The following is a 15,464-nucleotide window of genomic DNA, read 5'->3' on the forward strand; positions in this document are numbered from 1 at the left end:
TGCTTTTTTCCTAAGGGGATTAGAAAACTTCCTATCTGATGAAGAACATACTGTTGAAGAAAAGTATGTAGAAAAATAAAACACCCCATTTGTATTTACATCTATCATCAATTAAGTTGTGTACAAAAATTCCGGTTTATATTTGAATGAGCCTCTTAACATAATTTACTTGAATGCACTTATAGTACTTGTAAGAGAGGTCGGTTAAATGTTGCGATCGAAATTTTGCCAGGTGGAATCGAGGTTTCTGGATCACTCGGAATGTCCTTTAACTCTGTAGTCATTTTGTCAGATCTGGATGTTTTCGCGATGATCGAGGAGGACATTGCACAAACACCTGCGCCTTGAATACATCTGAGATACAAAAGTTGCCGCTGGGAATTTACTATGCACGGATACGAGATCCCGAGATGCTCCATTTAGGGGCAAATTTTACGTAATGAAGTTTACACAGCTATTAGCTTTAATGGGACTGTAGGAGCAGCCTGGAGTGGTCTTAATACTTGCATAAGGTCATTTACTTCTCCTGGTGAGTGAAAGCCACCTACACCGAAGCCAAGGTGTGAGTCCAGAATCAACTGAACGCGTTTAGATGAAATAAGCTGTGTGCAAGGATTACTTACAGCCATGAATTAGGGGATGTTGTATCTAATAATCCCTTTGCTTCTCTGTACTCTCAGAAAGTATGAATTCGAATATCACATGGCCTGATATAATGATGATTTACCCTTTCTTTTTTGAAATTCTGCGTGAAATATTCACGAAGTTAAAAGATAGACTGTAAAGGATTTAAATTGGAAAGTGTCAATACGAGCTAATGATTAACTTTAACCCATTCACTATTCGAGGAATAAGTTCACAGCCTTGCGAGTCACGAATTATTGGAACAGAGTATCGTAAATTTTCTTTTTAATAACCTAGATTACACATTTAATTAAATCTTGGCGCCAAAGGCAAAACGCTTTAAATTTACCTGGCAGTGAATGGATTAACAGTTTTATATACACATATTTTCATTTCGATTAATGCTTTTCCTCCGATCAAAGAGAAAATTCGCAGAACGTATGAACGGAGTTCCATTTTAACATATCTGGAAACATTGTACGGTATGAAAGAAAAGGAACAAAAAGATCGAGACAATGGGCTTACCTTGATATCGACCCTCATTGTGGATTTCAAGTTTCCACGTGCCGTGTGGCCTTTCGCCCCAAGTGTGAACCGACATAAATGGCCATTGATCGAAACCGGCCTTCGAGACGTCGTGCTGCCTTTTTGCAAGCAAAGTACTCTTCGTACCCTGTGGAGATGTTAGTTGTATCTGAAGATCTCCTCTTCTGGTGGCCATCAGAGATACCTTCGCCTGCGAAAGACGAGTAATATCGGATGTATACGAAATGTTCCTTGCCCCTAGCTGGAATATCAAGACGCGACGCTGCCGTGATCTAGAAAGCTGGTCCATATGGAAATCCTTTAAAAGAGGACTTCTTCAAGTACTCGACACACGCGCCGGAAAAGGGAATGGATTTTATTAGAAAACGTGACTTTGCTCTTATGATTTCCGGCTTTACGAATCCGCGAGTTCGCGATAAATCATAAAAGGGATGTCTCGTTGACGTATTGCGAACATATCGCCTTCTGCTTGTAGATTCCGGCAGGTGAAATGCTATCTAGTGAAACAGTTCGTCAAGTTTATTTTAATGAATAGTAGCGAACGTGAGAAGAGTTTCCTGATTGGTCAGAGATACAGAGGTTACGTTTTCTGGATAATCGAAGGTCGTTAGGTATACGGAGCACAGTTATTTTTACCCACTCCAAATTTTACAAGCAAAGATACAGAAACCATTTGTAAAAAAAAAAAAAAATGAAGAATGCATCGAAGATAAATTGAAATTTCGTAAACCTTCTGCTATTAGATCAGCCAGGTGAGATTTTTAATTTTTCTGCGTCGCATTTCCGTAATAATTTCTGGACATAAATTTTCCACGAGTGCGAAAACATTCACGGCAGTTTTCCGCGTTAAAGTGATTGTAATCTATCAAGAGGGAAACTAACCTGCAGCTTGCGCGAGTGACACGGTACTTACCTGCACGTGCTCGAGAAAATTAACACCGCTACACTCCTTGACGTGCAATTCCAGAGTTAACTGGCTCTTTGGTGGTATTGGCCTATAATACACGTGAAATTTAGGTCAGTCGCGTAAGTGGAACGCGGAGTGTCTCGACATTATTTTTTAACGCTCGTTTCATCGATTCCGTTAAAAAAATTATTTTATTACTTCGGTTTGACGTTTTACTGATATTTAGGAACACTCTTTCGCCCGTAGGGGTTTCAACGATAAAAATTCTGCTGCTTCGAGAGTCGCCGAGCAAATTTTATACGGAAGAAGTAATTCGCGTAGCAAGGTCCGTGCAATTATTTATTTTGTAATCGATGTTAGAGCACGGATTGATTTACCTGCCCATGTGTGGTGCGGAAACTTCACATTTGTGTTGCTCTGGCACTGTTCGCCATCTTCTGGCTAATCGCACCATGGCGGCAGCGTCCATCAGCCCATAGCCGAAGCTATGACTTACTAAAAATAAATTCGAAGAAGCATTAGTGTGCAGGAAGAAGTAATTGTAATTATTCTTCAATATTCGTACCATTTCAGAAGCAGCAAAGTAAAAATTACACGGTACAAGGAAAAGAAACATATATCGAGGAAATCGTAGAAAAGAAAATATACGAATAATTTTGCAGAAATTTCTAGAATTCTGATTTCTGTATCGCCAACAAATTTGTAAAACTTTTTACTTCTATTGCATAGCTGCACCCGACGCATATCTTTTTCCCGCTATCAATCACATCCGCAGTTTTGCACATACAAATGTTTTATTCGAGGGTAGCTGCCGTCGATCACCGATGATCGACGTGACCCGAATGGAACGCGCGGCGTCGATTACCAGTGATAAACGTAGCGGAAAATGTGCCACACGCGCGATAGTAAGAAGTTCCAAGGTTGAAACTACCGAAACTTCCGAGTGTAAGCAGTATCCTTTTTCAGCTATCTTCTTCGGAGATCCTATGACACCCTGACATTGTCATCTGATCCCTGAAGAAGCTAGATCTTTGCAAAAGGAAGTTTCCAAACGTGATTTCCAGCTTACCATTCCTTCCCACGCCGTTGGTCACCCAATCAGGGGCCTTCAAGTTCGCAGGTTTCGCTGTCCTCACGACGATATGTTGCATGTCCCTCCAAGTCAACTCTTTGTTCGCCTCGAGGGCGAGGGCGCAGATACCAGCAGCCAATGGTGCCGAAGCAGACGTCCCTGTGTGACTGCTCGTGCAGTAGTGATGTAAATCGGTGGTCACCACTTGTTTTTCCCCTGTCGAACCTGAACTGTAGGTGGTGGCCAGGGTGGAGGAGCAAGCTTCGCTGTACCAGGGCACCTGACCGTTCTCCGTCGCGCTGCTGATGGACAACGTCCAGATGCTGTTCGTGTAGCCGTCGCAGTTGCAGTTGTCGTGGTCCCTGCCACCGTTTCCTGACGCCCAGACGAAGATCGACCCTTTACCATTCCGACCCTGGCAATTAAAGAGAAGAACTTGACGGTTGAGCTTTTTTTTTTTAAAGATATTAACCCATTCGCGACCGCTGACGCGAATTCACGTCATTTCAAATTTTATTCCTGGTTTCTATGCTATTCTATTCTATTAATAAGAGTATAATTGATTCATTTCTTTTCAAAGTAATATTAGTTCGAAATTGAGTAGAACCTCGCTAAGATGATTTCGTAGGAGAGTTCCTTAAAAATATTAAACCGTTTTGCATCTACCGGTTACCTCGCAAACTACCACTGGTAGAAAGTTTCTTTATGAATATTTAACGATTAACATTGTATCCGACAGAAGTGCCTTAAATGCAGAAGTAACGGTAGTTAGACTGGAAAGATAAATTCACATTTTGGGGAGGACGACAGTGGCTGGCAAACATCGTTACATCAGCATGCAGATGGAACGTAAAAAGTTTCGTGGGTAGTCAAATCTTAGGTGTTCGGTGGAAAGGGCTTAAGGGAGCTGTACATCTTTCTTTGGAATAAATGAATATTCAAAAAGTGTGATAGGCTCTGCAATTTATGTATAAGGGTCAAAGAAGTTGCTAAATGTTTTGGATCCATTAAGAACCAATTTTGCATTAATTCTGCAACGTTTCATTTGCAATCGTCTTTGACCTATTCGCGTTATTTAATTCTGTTTTTCGATATTACAATTATAACAAAGAGTTCCAAGTATTTAGAACTACTTCTTTCTTCATCCTGGTTTTACAATTGTAATCGCAGAATTCTGAGTCAAACCTTTTGTAAAAATAAAAACAAAATATTTTTCTGAGAGGCAATTCTTTTAACTCGAAAATAACGAGGTATATTTAATATGCAAATTAAATGATTGATAAAACACGATAATACCAATAGAACGGTATACTTTCTCGTTGGTTTGTTGGAATAAAGCGATGGAGGTCGGGAGCAGTTTTATTGAATGCAGTTGACTCGCAATATAACGTTCTTCACTGTTTACTCGCAGAGTTTGTTTTTGCTACAGGTAAATTTGTTCCTGCATATTTAATAAAATACTGCTTTTGAGGAATACAAGCGTTTACAATAGCCGAGAATTCATGAATTTCGAAATGAATATTTTAACATTGTTCTCGCTATAAAGAAATAAATAAAACGTTTTAATTAATATCGAGAATTATATATAAATCGTCGATGTAAACGTTGGAACTGTAATTGTGTTTCGACGTATACTCGTGTTTTCGTAAACGGCGAAAATACGGTTCATGTTACCATCAAATTTGTAAAAATAACATTTTCTGTCGGACATATAAATTCCGCATAAAGTGCACGTTCATTTCACGGTGGATGGTATAGACAGGGAACTCAAAATGCCCACATGATCGTGATAACCTTTTTACGATCCCCACGTCACTATATCGATGCGACCTACCTTCAATTTTACAGGGTGAGTTTAAATTTACGAAAAAGTTGCTAACAATAAAATGAATAAATTCGTAATGACAAGTGATAAAGCAGAAATTTTATAACAAGAATAAAATAAAACTATCGTAAATAGAAATGCTACCGTTCCAGCATACAATAATGAAATTGAGAGTTAAAATTAGAATTGATTAGAAACCATATGAATATTGTTAACCTCATATCCTCGTTAAAATTCTTAAATTCTCAATCATATTTGTTCAACAAACAGAGATCTATTTTTGTCGTAAATTAAAAGTAGTGAGTTCGTCAGAATTTGGAAAATTTAGTGTATTGGCGAAATCGATGATCTATAGTCTCAATTGTAGTATTGACGAAATTAATTTTCCATTGGGGTTATTTTAACCACTTTCAAATGGCGAAAGTGCCTACCAATATTTGCTTTGACTTATAGACTCCCCCGCAGTAGGTAAGATTAAAATGGTAATGTGTGAAGGTGTGAATAGTCGCGGGGACAGATTGTCTAATAGCAGCCAATTAGAAACTTTAGGTTTGGCTGACCTCGTCGGCCTGAGTCCGTTAAGCCAGGTCTAAACGAAGTTCCTCGTTTTGCACCGTAATCGAATCACGGTTGCACCAGGCGACAATCATTTCGTCGAGCGAAAGAATTATTTCTCGATAGTCCGATTTATCAGAACTATGAAACAAATTAGGTAGTCAAATCGCTTTAAAATATCGCTGGAAATTATTTTCAAGAAACTCGATCTTAATTAAAATTTTTCCTTTTATACGCTGTGTAAACAACAAAATTTGTCTTCATTTATGTGTGTCTGTATGAATAATTGAGTTGTATCTTGTCGAATATCAAAGGTACGAATGAAAATATTACCGGCAAGATAAAAGTAAAAGATACTCGAAAAGCACTCGAAACTTGTTTCATATTACAATCAGAATATCGTTCAGGTCGAATGGTTCCCTCACAGCAGATGTTCTTTTTCATCTCCAATATTACATGGTATACAATAATTACGTGATCCTTTCGTGCAATTCGTACGTAATACGAGTTATCGGATAACTGGATTACTTCACGATGCATCATTAGTTTCGCGACGGTAGATGTAACGTCCTATGGTTGAAGCATTCGGTCTACGGAGAATTCGAATATTAAAGATAGCAAGGGAAACGGTAGGTAAACGAGACAAAGGGAATAAAAGTAAATAAGGAGGGCACTTTCAAAGCACTGGAAACTTGTTTCATATTGTGATATAGGACGTCGTTCAGATCAACATTTCATTTCGATGCGGATGCTCTTTATGAATGAGACATTAAATTAGATCGTTATAAATAAAATACTACCGGCAGAGAGGAGAATTCGTAAAGAGTTAAAGGGTTAATAATTTATATTGAAAATGCTAGAAGAAACAAAATTAGTCTAGCGAAATAGTAAACAGCCAGACCAACAGGATCATACACGGAAATGTCATTTGATAAATGCTCTGACGCAGGTGCTCTTTAAAAATGAGAAATTAAATTAAATCCTTCTAAAGAAATTCTTACTGAAAGAAAAATTCGCGTATGGAAAGGTTAAAGGTTGAATCCTTTATGTTGGAGATGATATAACAAACAAAATTAGTCCTAACGAAGTAATAAACACTTTTATAGACTAATTTATGTTTTTCACGTTTGAAAATTAATAGTTTGTTAAAAACTCAGTGGCCACAAGCATGAAAGTGGTACTAAAAAAAAAAAAATGTTACACCAGCTTCGTTAATAGCGGTTTCTTTAATTTGTATCTACAGCTATGTGCAAGGTAACAATTAGTTTCTTGGTTTTATGGAACGCTGTTCGACACGTTGAAGTTCGTTGTCTGAGGAATGTGACAAAGGGCCTTCGTTTCTACTGGCAAACGCAATCGAAGAGAGTCGCTTCCGCGCAAATGCAAGGCGTATTATACACCGAGATAACAAAGAGGTAGCTGCCTTTCCATTGTCGTCCCGCGGAGATCTCGGGGATGCTTTAGACGATACATTTCTGCGAATTTCATTCCAGGAAACGGTTCTTTCGATGTTATCGCAGGGGACGGACGGGAATTTTCTTGTAACTATCACAAACGAAGTAACGAATTTTCTATTTTTCGAACAGACTCGCGGATAAGTCGCAAAGGAACTCGGCTTTATGCGCCCGAGGAAACTTCAGTTGTCGATAGGATCGTTCGAGAAACGAAGAAACGAAGAAACACCGATCCAGTAAAGAAATCGAGGCAGACAGCATAAGCTAAAGGGTTTTATAGATATTTAGAGTTCCTGGTGGACATTTGAAAGACAATTAAACACGAATTGTTCAAAAATTGGGGTAAAAGTTCTTGGAAAAATATGTCGTTTAACGGGCTAAATAGATTTTAAAGTATAAATATAGATAGATAGATAATTTATTCTTTGTAATTTGTTCATAAAAAAGAACCTTTGCTTACATCACATCATTCACAAATCATAAAAAGATTCTAGAATTCTAGGAAAGAATTTAGATTCTAGAAAGAGATTGATACGTAAAAATATTTTACCTGGGAAAAACATCTTTATTTAAATAGAGTATAAAAAACTATAAAAAATTCAAATTTTCGAAAGAGATTAATATATAAAAATAATTTTATTTGAGTGAATTATGAAACTAATATTATAATATATCTCATGTATGAGGTGGAAAAGATTTAATAATAAAGGTTTAAACGAGGAAATTTTGATTATCGCGAAAAGTTCATCACTTCCGTCTGAATCTCACTTTAATTCGTGGAAATGGTAGGACCGGAGTGTTTACCAACCTTCGTGATTCCTTCGATGAAAGCTCTGGTGGCAAGTTCACCGGGGCCATCGACGGTTTTCCCATCATCATCCGGTCCCCAGGAGGCACTGTAGATGTCGATGTGCTGAGGATTCAGACTGAGAGACCTGGCCTCGACGGCGTCGGTTACGTCTCCGTCCAACATTCTCACCCCTGGGCGTGAAAAGCGAAACGAAGAATATTTAATTAAATTCGCGTCGCGTCGCGTTCGAATTTCGTTTTCAGATATTTACGTTCTTGTCGCGGTCCTGTGTTTTATTTGACCCTCGACTGCTAGGGTGGAGTGCCTATGTAATCGATAAGGTGATCAACCTTGATAAAAAAAAAATTAAAAATAAAAATTCATGTTGGAGAATCGCGATTTAGTCTAATTTTATACGTTACGTTTGCGTTCTATTAATGAAGTATTTTTATGTGAATAATTAGGAAGCATCTCGTTGTCGATAATCAGCAATTGAGAAACTATATTTGTAACGTCAAATGATAAATTTAAACATTATTAATTATTATTATTGAAATTATTATTATATTGTTTACTATTATTATATTGAATATTATCATTTTGTTAAACCTATGTCAAACCACTAATAGACAAAAATAAGTATAATTTGGACCCCACCCTATCAGGCGAGGGTGCAACAATGTACACTTTTTGGAGAATTCTGTTTTACGGATTAATTAGAGTGTACGGAGTGTATGGAGTGTATTCCGAATCATGCTCGCAGTGTGCGGTTTCAGCACTGCTACATAGTGCTCCTAACTAGAGGCGAGTCCTCCACTGGTTACTGCATCGATTACAGTTTTGAACTTGCTACCAATTACGGAATTGGGGCTAATTTCGTCCTCTCAATTTGGGTCTCTGTGACAATACACTAGCAAATCTTGTTAAATCTGCACCACGTGCTGGTGACTACCTGTACGTATCAAATTAGTCCCTCACTTCGTCAACTGAGAGTTGTTTTATCCAACGATACGTGCTATCGTAGATAACAGAACCATACAGTTGTAGAACGATAATACAGAAGTATCAAAACGGTATAACGAAACAAATAACAATGTATAATGTCTTGTCAAGAGATTTCATTGTGTTAATAAAACAATACAGACTGCGATATTATATTTCATAATGATTTTCATTACTTCGTCCATTCTCTATCATTTAAGGACTCCAAATGACACATTCCTATTATTACAGGATCGTCAATCGTATAAATTTAAAGACTTTGAAGAAAATGCGAAGAACAAAACCAGGATTTTTTCGGCCATTTTGATGGGCGAAATCCTCCTAAAGTTCCAAGACTTTACAGCTGCGTTCAGCTTGTTTTACGATCCTCCGTTACGCGTCTTCTTTTGTCCCGAGGGGTTGAATTCGATTCTTCACGAAGACTTACCACCGACACCAGCACCAAAGGCGACGCCGACAGCGCAGATGGAATTGTTAGCAGTTGCAGCAACTTCACCAGCGCATCTGGTGCCATGTCGATTACTGTCCAAGAGATCGTACCTCGGCATGGGATCTTCGTCGTGATTGTTAACGTCATAGCTAGCCTGTGGATCCTGAAACAGCAATTTAACTCTTCACGTGAGTCTGCACTTTCAGTTTTTTTCGTTTCGCAATTATAATCAATCTTAAAAAAAATTTCGCAGCGTTGCTGCAAATAATATCGCTTGTATTGGCAATCTACATTTTTATTACTGTCACTAAAACTATTCTCTTTTAAATTTTTTATTCCTCAAACTATTTCGGAGTATTTTATTTTTACAAAATGCTAAATTTTGTAGTGAATAAACTTTTTCTGTAATTCGGCGCTTTATTCAGAATCTCGAGGGTGGCTTCACTGCTCATTTTATTCTGCGAATGAAAGAAAAATCGTGTTTAATATTTTCCACTGCAAAATTAAAAAAAAAAAAAGAAACGACGCGTTACAGTTGGTCAATGATTTTCGCGAGACAAAGAAATGAAACAATAAGTTGGCAAGTTAGTACCGATTGAACTAGTTTCGGTATTAGTGAATACACCTTGGCTAGAATTTTACGAAGTTTGCCGGGAATATCGATTTCCCACTGGTTTCGATGTAATTGCTTTTTCCTTCGGGCGGTTTACAAGAGATTGTTTGGGAGCACCGAGTTCGATATTACCGTTCTCAAACTCCATCACACGAAATTACATCCGAAGGCTTAAGTGGGTCTCGTCGAAACAAAATATTCATAACAAGCTCATTACCTTTACTTAACTGACAATGAACCTTAAAAATATATGCGAAGGTTTACATAGTACTTTAAAGTATATTAATGTCGGTGTTATCACTACTCTATTTTATAGTACATTTAATATTTTATGAAACACTTTATGTATTCAAAGTATGTAGGTCGCTGATACTTCATTATTTAGGAGGATAATATACTATTAGAAAGCATCGTTGTTTCTCCTCGAGCGATAAGAGTTATAAGCGCACTGGGTTATGGGATATTATATATTATTTAATAAAAATTTAACGCGAAGGCGAAAATTAATTCCAAGGAATTCAGACTGTTTAACTTATACAAGGTTTACATGTATATTAGAAGCTTGGAAAAAAATTGTAGTTGCACGCATGTATGCTAGAAATGGTCCTGCGTTTGATTTATTGTTGAGAGGCCTTGTTGGTCTTGCAGTGCTATTAAAAATAACGACGATGTCAAGGTGGTCTTGAAAACTGTTATTGGAGAGAAAACGTAATATGGAAAGTAGGGCTTCGTTATTATGTAGTCGTTATACATGAAAAATATAGTATTCGTCAAAAATAGTATACATGAAATATAATATTACATAAAATCAATAAATACAGAAAATAATTACACATCTACTTAAACAGTTCTATTACGTATAAATACATCAGAATTTTCTTTTCATTCAGATTTATTACATACGAATAAATAAAATTTTATTCTCTTTCAGAGGGGAGAGGATTGGTGTCCATAATAAATGTTCCTCCGTCGAGGGAACCCATGGGAAAGTTTGAGAGACTCTACTTTAGATCAATATCGGAGTAGTCTGCCGCGTCTGATCATGAACGTCCGTATCTACTGCAAGATTATAGAGCTCTCGGGCACGCATTTCTCTGCGGTTGCCTTATTAACCTCGGTCATCCACTGGCAAGCACACAGTTCACGGTACGGTTCAAGAATGCTCCTCGACTCTGAATTCCGGCCTGCAACTTCGATAAGCGCGAGTTCCCTCGTTACAACCCTTGTTGCTCATTCTTTCGTATTTCTCGCATTAGTTTGCAGCCGGGCGGTCGCGCGGCCCGCGCCGCACCTAATCTACTCGGTTGCAATAACTTTCGCGCCGTAACTAGTTGGAATTGGATGTTTAGTGGCCGTGCCGTGTAATTCATTGGAGTTCCTAAGTGGCCGCACCGGTTTTTGATACCTGCTCCGTACATTTGTACGCGTCCTTGTTTTGCAGTGCGGCTGACCCTTTTGTTCGCTCTGTTTCCCACAAACGGACAGTTGGCTTTTGATATTCACCGCGAGCAGGGACGAATTTCTGGTAATTACACGGGAATAAAGCTTCTGGTTCTCGAGGTTTACATTTGCAGCGTAGAAGAATGTCTGTATTTTGGGAGTTTGGCTATCTTCGTGTGGAGTATCGTTTATTGTTGTGTTGAATATATTAGTTATTTAGGGATTAATCGACCAGAGCACTTGTATGCATTAGTTTCTGTCGAAGCACTTTAATATGTTTTTTAAAATGGAAAACTTACGTAATTTTTACAGAGATCGGGGTGATCCTTTTCCAATCCGTCATCAAGTATCGTGACCACCACACCACGTCCAGTAATTCCATCAGCCCAAGCGTCTTGCACGTTCATGTCCAATCCGTTCCCCCTATTCTGAAACAAATGATCGATAACTACATTTTACTCACGCTCCAAACAAAAATTAATGAATTTCTTTCCCATGAAGACGTGTGATTATAAACCCCTGTTCAATGTTCAGCATTATTCACCCCCGCTCAAAACTATATTACTTCCTTAATAGAAATAAATATCTAATAAAAATTGCGAATCTATTAATATTAATTGTATCATTTATGTTTCGATATGTTTATGTTGCATTAGTGAATATATTATGTTGGTTATCGATTTGTGCAGTGAACGACTTATATATTCATCGAACAACGAAATTTTCCAACATTATCCATTTAAATTCCTTCTGATTCCTCTAAAGGTTTGACGAATTCAAACGAAATCATCGAAGGTAACTAACCAAGTACCACATTTGAGGCCACCTCTCGTCGTCCAAGATAGTCTGTAGACTGGATGGACCGCGTTTGATTATCAGGTCCCGTTTCGTTCGTGACTTGACTCGTTGTTGCTCCGCTCGACGCACCCTGCGGTCTCGTATTAGCCTCTCGTGTGTCCCAAGATGCGGTTCCGTGGACCTCTTCACCACAGATGTGTGCACCATGTGGTACCAGTTGTCGACTATCTGCAACAAAGAACAGTTCCATATTAATATGCTTTCCCCCGTAATCTAGGAGTCTAATGTACTCGTTGCTCTACGTATACCACGAATGAATTTTAACGTGGGCTATTAGGAACGTTGGGAACTTTGGGAAAGAAGGTTTTCCTAACACAAACAGGAACAAGGGACGGGAACTTTCCACATTACGGCGGGATTTTCATTAAGGACGAAGGATTTATCATTTTTGGATCGAGGTGAAAGTATGCGTCGCTCGTAAAGCCAGATTATTTGATGCACAAGTTTGTTCCTCGGTATCATACAGAAAAGTGAAAATATACGATGAAAGGTAATGATAAATGCGAAATGTTAGCAACGGCTATTACGAGCTCCTTGCTATTTCTTTTTGCTTGTAAAGTCTGACCACTTTTTTTTTCTTTAAATTCCACGTTCATTCGTCCCTGAGATTATGAATTTCACGATCTTTTACAAGTGGGATAAATAGAGAAACTTCAATGCAATCAGATTTCACGATAATTTATTTTAATCACAGACATGTCTCCTGCGCCTGCACGCAATCACGTACAATTCTTTCATTGTTTCGTACATGCTTCGTTTTACACTACCAGCTCGGGGAGATAAGCCGTGTTTACGTCACAACCGTCGTAAAAATAACGATCCCGAAACAATAAAGTTTACCTCTAACGGCGCCTTTTCCTATCTGGTTGTTGATTTTAATGCTACGCGAGGTTTAATTAACGCAGACTTCATGGAGATCAAAGTAGCAACGTAATTGCGCTGGAAAGATTTCATGGTTATCAGGATAATAAAGATTAAAATTAATGGATTTATTAGGTATTAGGTCTATGGTATCCGATAAATATGTCTTCGCTGCTTTTCTTCGTCTTCTTCATTATTGAGCAACAGCCTCAGTCGCCAAGCACTGGCCAGAATTTCGTTGCTTTTACTCCCTCCACAAAACCACGATCGCTGCTTCTCAATTCGGCTATTATCGGCAAACAAGGATCGAGACCGTTCTTCGACTTATAAATCTTCAATCGAACTGGATATCTTTGTTTCTTCCACTCGCCGCTACTTTTATAGCGTTCTACCCTCTTGCGCGAAGGTGGAGACACCTGCTGCTTCTTCAGGGGTGTCTTCAGGTTCTTTTTGTCCACTTCCGGTAATTTACAATCAGCATTTCTCACGAGTTTGTTGACTGCTGAGCACTTGGTGAGACGATACTTCAAACTCGATAAGTTGGGTTTCGAATTGCTAACGTCTGATATATCGAAGCATCTTTTTGGCTTCATGTAAGAAGCACTGCCGTATGCTGCGAAACTTGCTCGTTGCTTCAGTTCTTCGCCCGATGTAATTGCGCGCGGAAGCTGGAAGTTTTCTTCATTCTTATCGAATCGAGTAACACACTGTACCTTTGACGGAGGTGAGTGTCTTTTCTTTTTAATAGACGTTTGCTTTTTTGAGCAAGCACTGCGATCTTCACCCTTCGTGACATCGATTGGGGAACTTGCTGATGAACATTTCACTGAACACTTCGATGGAATTTCTGGTGCTGATGTTTGGCGTTTGGATTTACCTTTGTCTGACTTTTGGAAAGGAATGAATACTATATTTTCAGATTTACTGCATGACGAGCAGCGTGCTTTACTCTGTGATCGTTTGTTGGACCAATGGTCAGGGTGTGGTGGGGGTGGATCAGGCTTTGCTTTCTCTTCGTAAATGTATCTTGAGGAGTCAACAGGTCCTCCCGTTTGATGTGTTGGAGAAATACTTCCCTTTACTTTTGATGTCTTTATTTCAACTGAATTCGATGCTTTGCATTCTTTAGGTAATTTCTCCTTTTTTTGTTTACATGGAAGGACGACTGGAGTACTTGCGGTTTGAATAGGTTGCCGTTGTTGATGGTCAGAGCACTCGTATTGTTTATGCTCAGAATAGCATTCACGCTGTTTCTCCTTCGAGTGGCATTCCTGTTGTTTATATTCAGAGGAGTATTCTTGTTGCATGGAACAACCTTCAATTCTTGACGGTGTTTGGCAGTCGTTTGGGGAAGTTTGCTGGCGATTGCTCGAATCATTGTTTGTGCAAGTTTGCTGACAGTCGTAGGAAGGTTGACTTGTTCGTTTTGAAGATGTTTGGCAGTCCTGTCTTGACGTTTGTTGAACATTACGAGAAATGTGTTCTGGTGTCTTTGAAGATCTCTGACAGTCGTTTGTGTATGTTTGCTGATAATCTCTGGGAACTTCGTTTGTACCTCTTGTACATGTTTGACGATCGTTTGTGGAAGATTTCTGACAATCAGAGGGAACATCTTCAGATCTTCTGGAACATTTTCTTTCCTTATTCGATTTTGAGTTTTCTTCAAATTTATAGGGCCGACTTTTCACAAGTTTGAATTTGTTTCGCCTTTGTATATCGTTACCAAAGCGAGGTCCAACCAATATTCTTTGGCGCATACTTGCTTTCTGGTAGAAGCTATAGTTCGACAGTTGTCTTGGTAGTAACAAGATTTGTCGATTCATTGTATCTAAACTATGACACTTAGTAACAAAATCCATTGATCTGTTTAATGATATACCTCGAGGAAAATGAATAGGTAATTTGTTCTTCGAGAAGGGCTTTATCTTTTCTTGTAAGTTGTATTTTCCGAGCGATGGTAACTGCAATTGGACTTCCTGTTTGGAAATGCCTTCTGTGGCTTTTATTCTAATAAGCTGCACGCGCACCTTTTCAATTTTATGCAGAGTTGAATTCGCCTTTGAGGATACCTGTCACAAAGATTTATGTTTTACTAGATGCCAACCTTTTCTATACGCTGCTTAACAAAACTCAGTTTTTAAACATATTTGAAAATTGTTTCTTTTAGTGTAAAGACTTCAACTCAATTTAAACATAATTTTCGACTTTTAAAAGCATCGAATAGCAATGCATTATCCGTTTGTTTTTAATGACGAAGTCTGTCTAAGAGTTTCGATGGAGACACAGTCTCACAGTAAGTCGAGAACTCGCTGTCACTTGATACGGAGAAAGGCTTTACCTTCCGGAATAGAAATGCCAACATTTTCTGCGACGGGTAGTCAGTACATGTCACGAGAAAGACCACACATTTTTTTCTTCGTGCTCCTGTTTCAACTTTTCCCGAACAAATTGCTCTTTCAGACTTTGTACTCGTTCCCCGTCATCGTA

General features: G+C 38.5%; 1 protein-coding gene across 1 annotated transcript in view; it reads right to left on the reverse strand.

Annotated features, from left to right (window-relative positions):
• Positions 1 to 15,464, reverse strand: part of LOC128886342 (furin-like protease 1, isoforms 1/1-X/2) — a 201,435-nt gene that overhangs the window by 23,154 nt on the left and 162,817 nt on the right. The window contains exons 3-10 of the mRNA XM_054141143.1: positions 12,063 to 12,284; positions 11,558 to 11,686; positions 9,203 to 9,368; positions 7,792 to 7,964; positions 3,147 to 3,564; positions 2,455 to 2,572; positions 2,084 to 2,165; positions 1,150 to 1,360 (exon numbers count right to left, since the gene is read on the reverse strand). Coding sequence (XP_053997118.1) covers positions 1,150 to 1,360; positions 2,084 to 2,165; positions 2,455 to 2,572; positions 3,147 to 3,564; positions 7,792 to 7,964; positions 9,203 to 9,368; positions 11,558 to 11,686; positions 12,063 to 12,284 — 1,519 coding nt within the window. The remainder of the gene's footprint in view (positions 1 to 1,149; positions 1,361 to 2,083; positions 2,166 to 2,454; positions 2,573 to 3,146; positions 3,565 to 7,791; positions 7,965 to 9,202; positions 9,369 to 11,557; positions 11,687 to 12,062; positions 12,285 to 15,464) is intronic.

The sequence above is a fragment of the Hylaeus anthracinus genome, unplaced genomic scaffold (assembly GCF_026225885.1).
Source record: "Hylaeus anthracinus isolate JK02 unplaced genomic scaffold, UHH_iyHylAnth1.0_haploid 11982, whole genome shotgun sequence".
Lineage (NCBI taxonomy): Eukaryota > Metazoa > Arthropoda > Insecta > Hymenoptera > Colletidae > Hylaeus > Hylaeus anthracinus.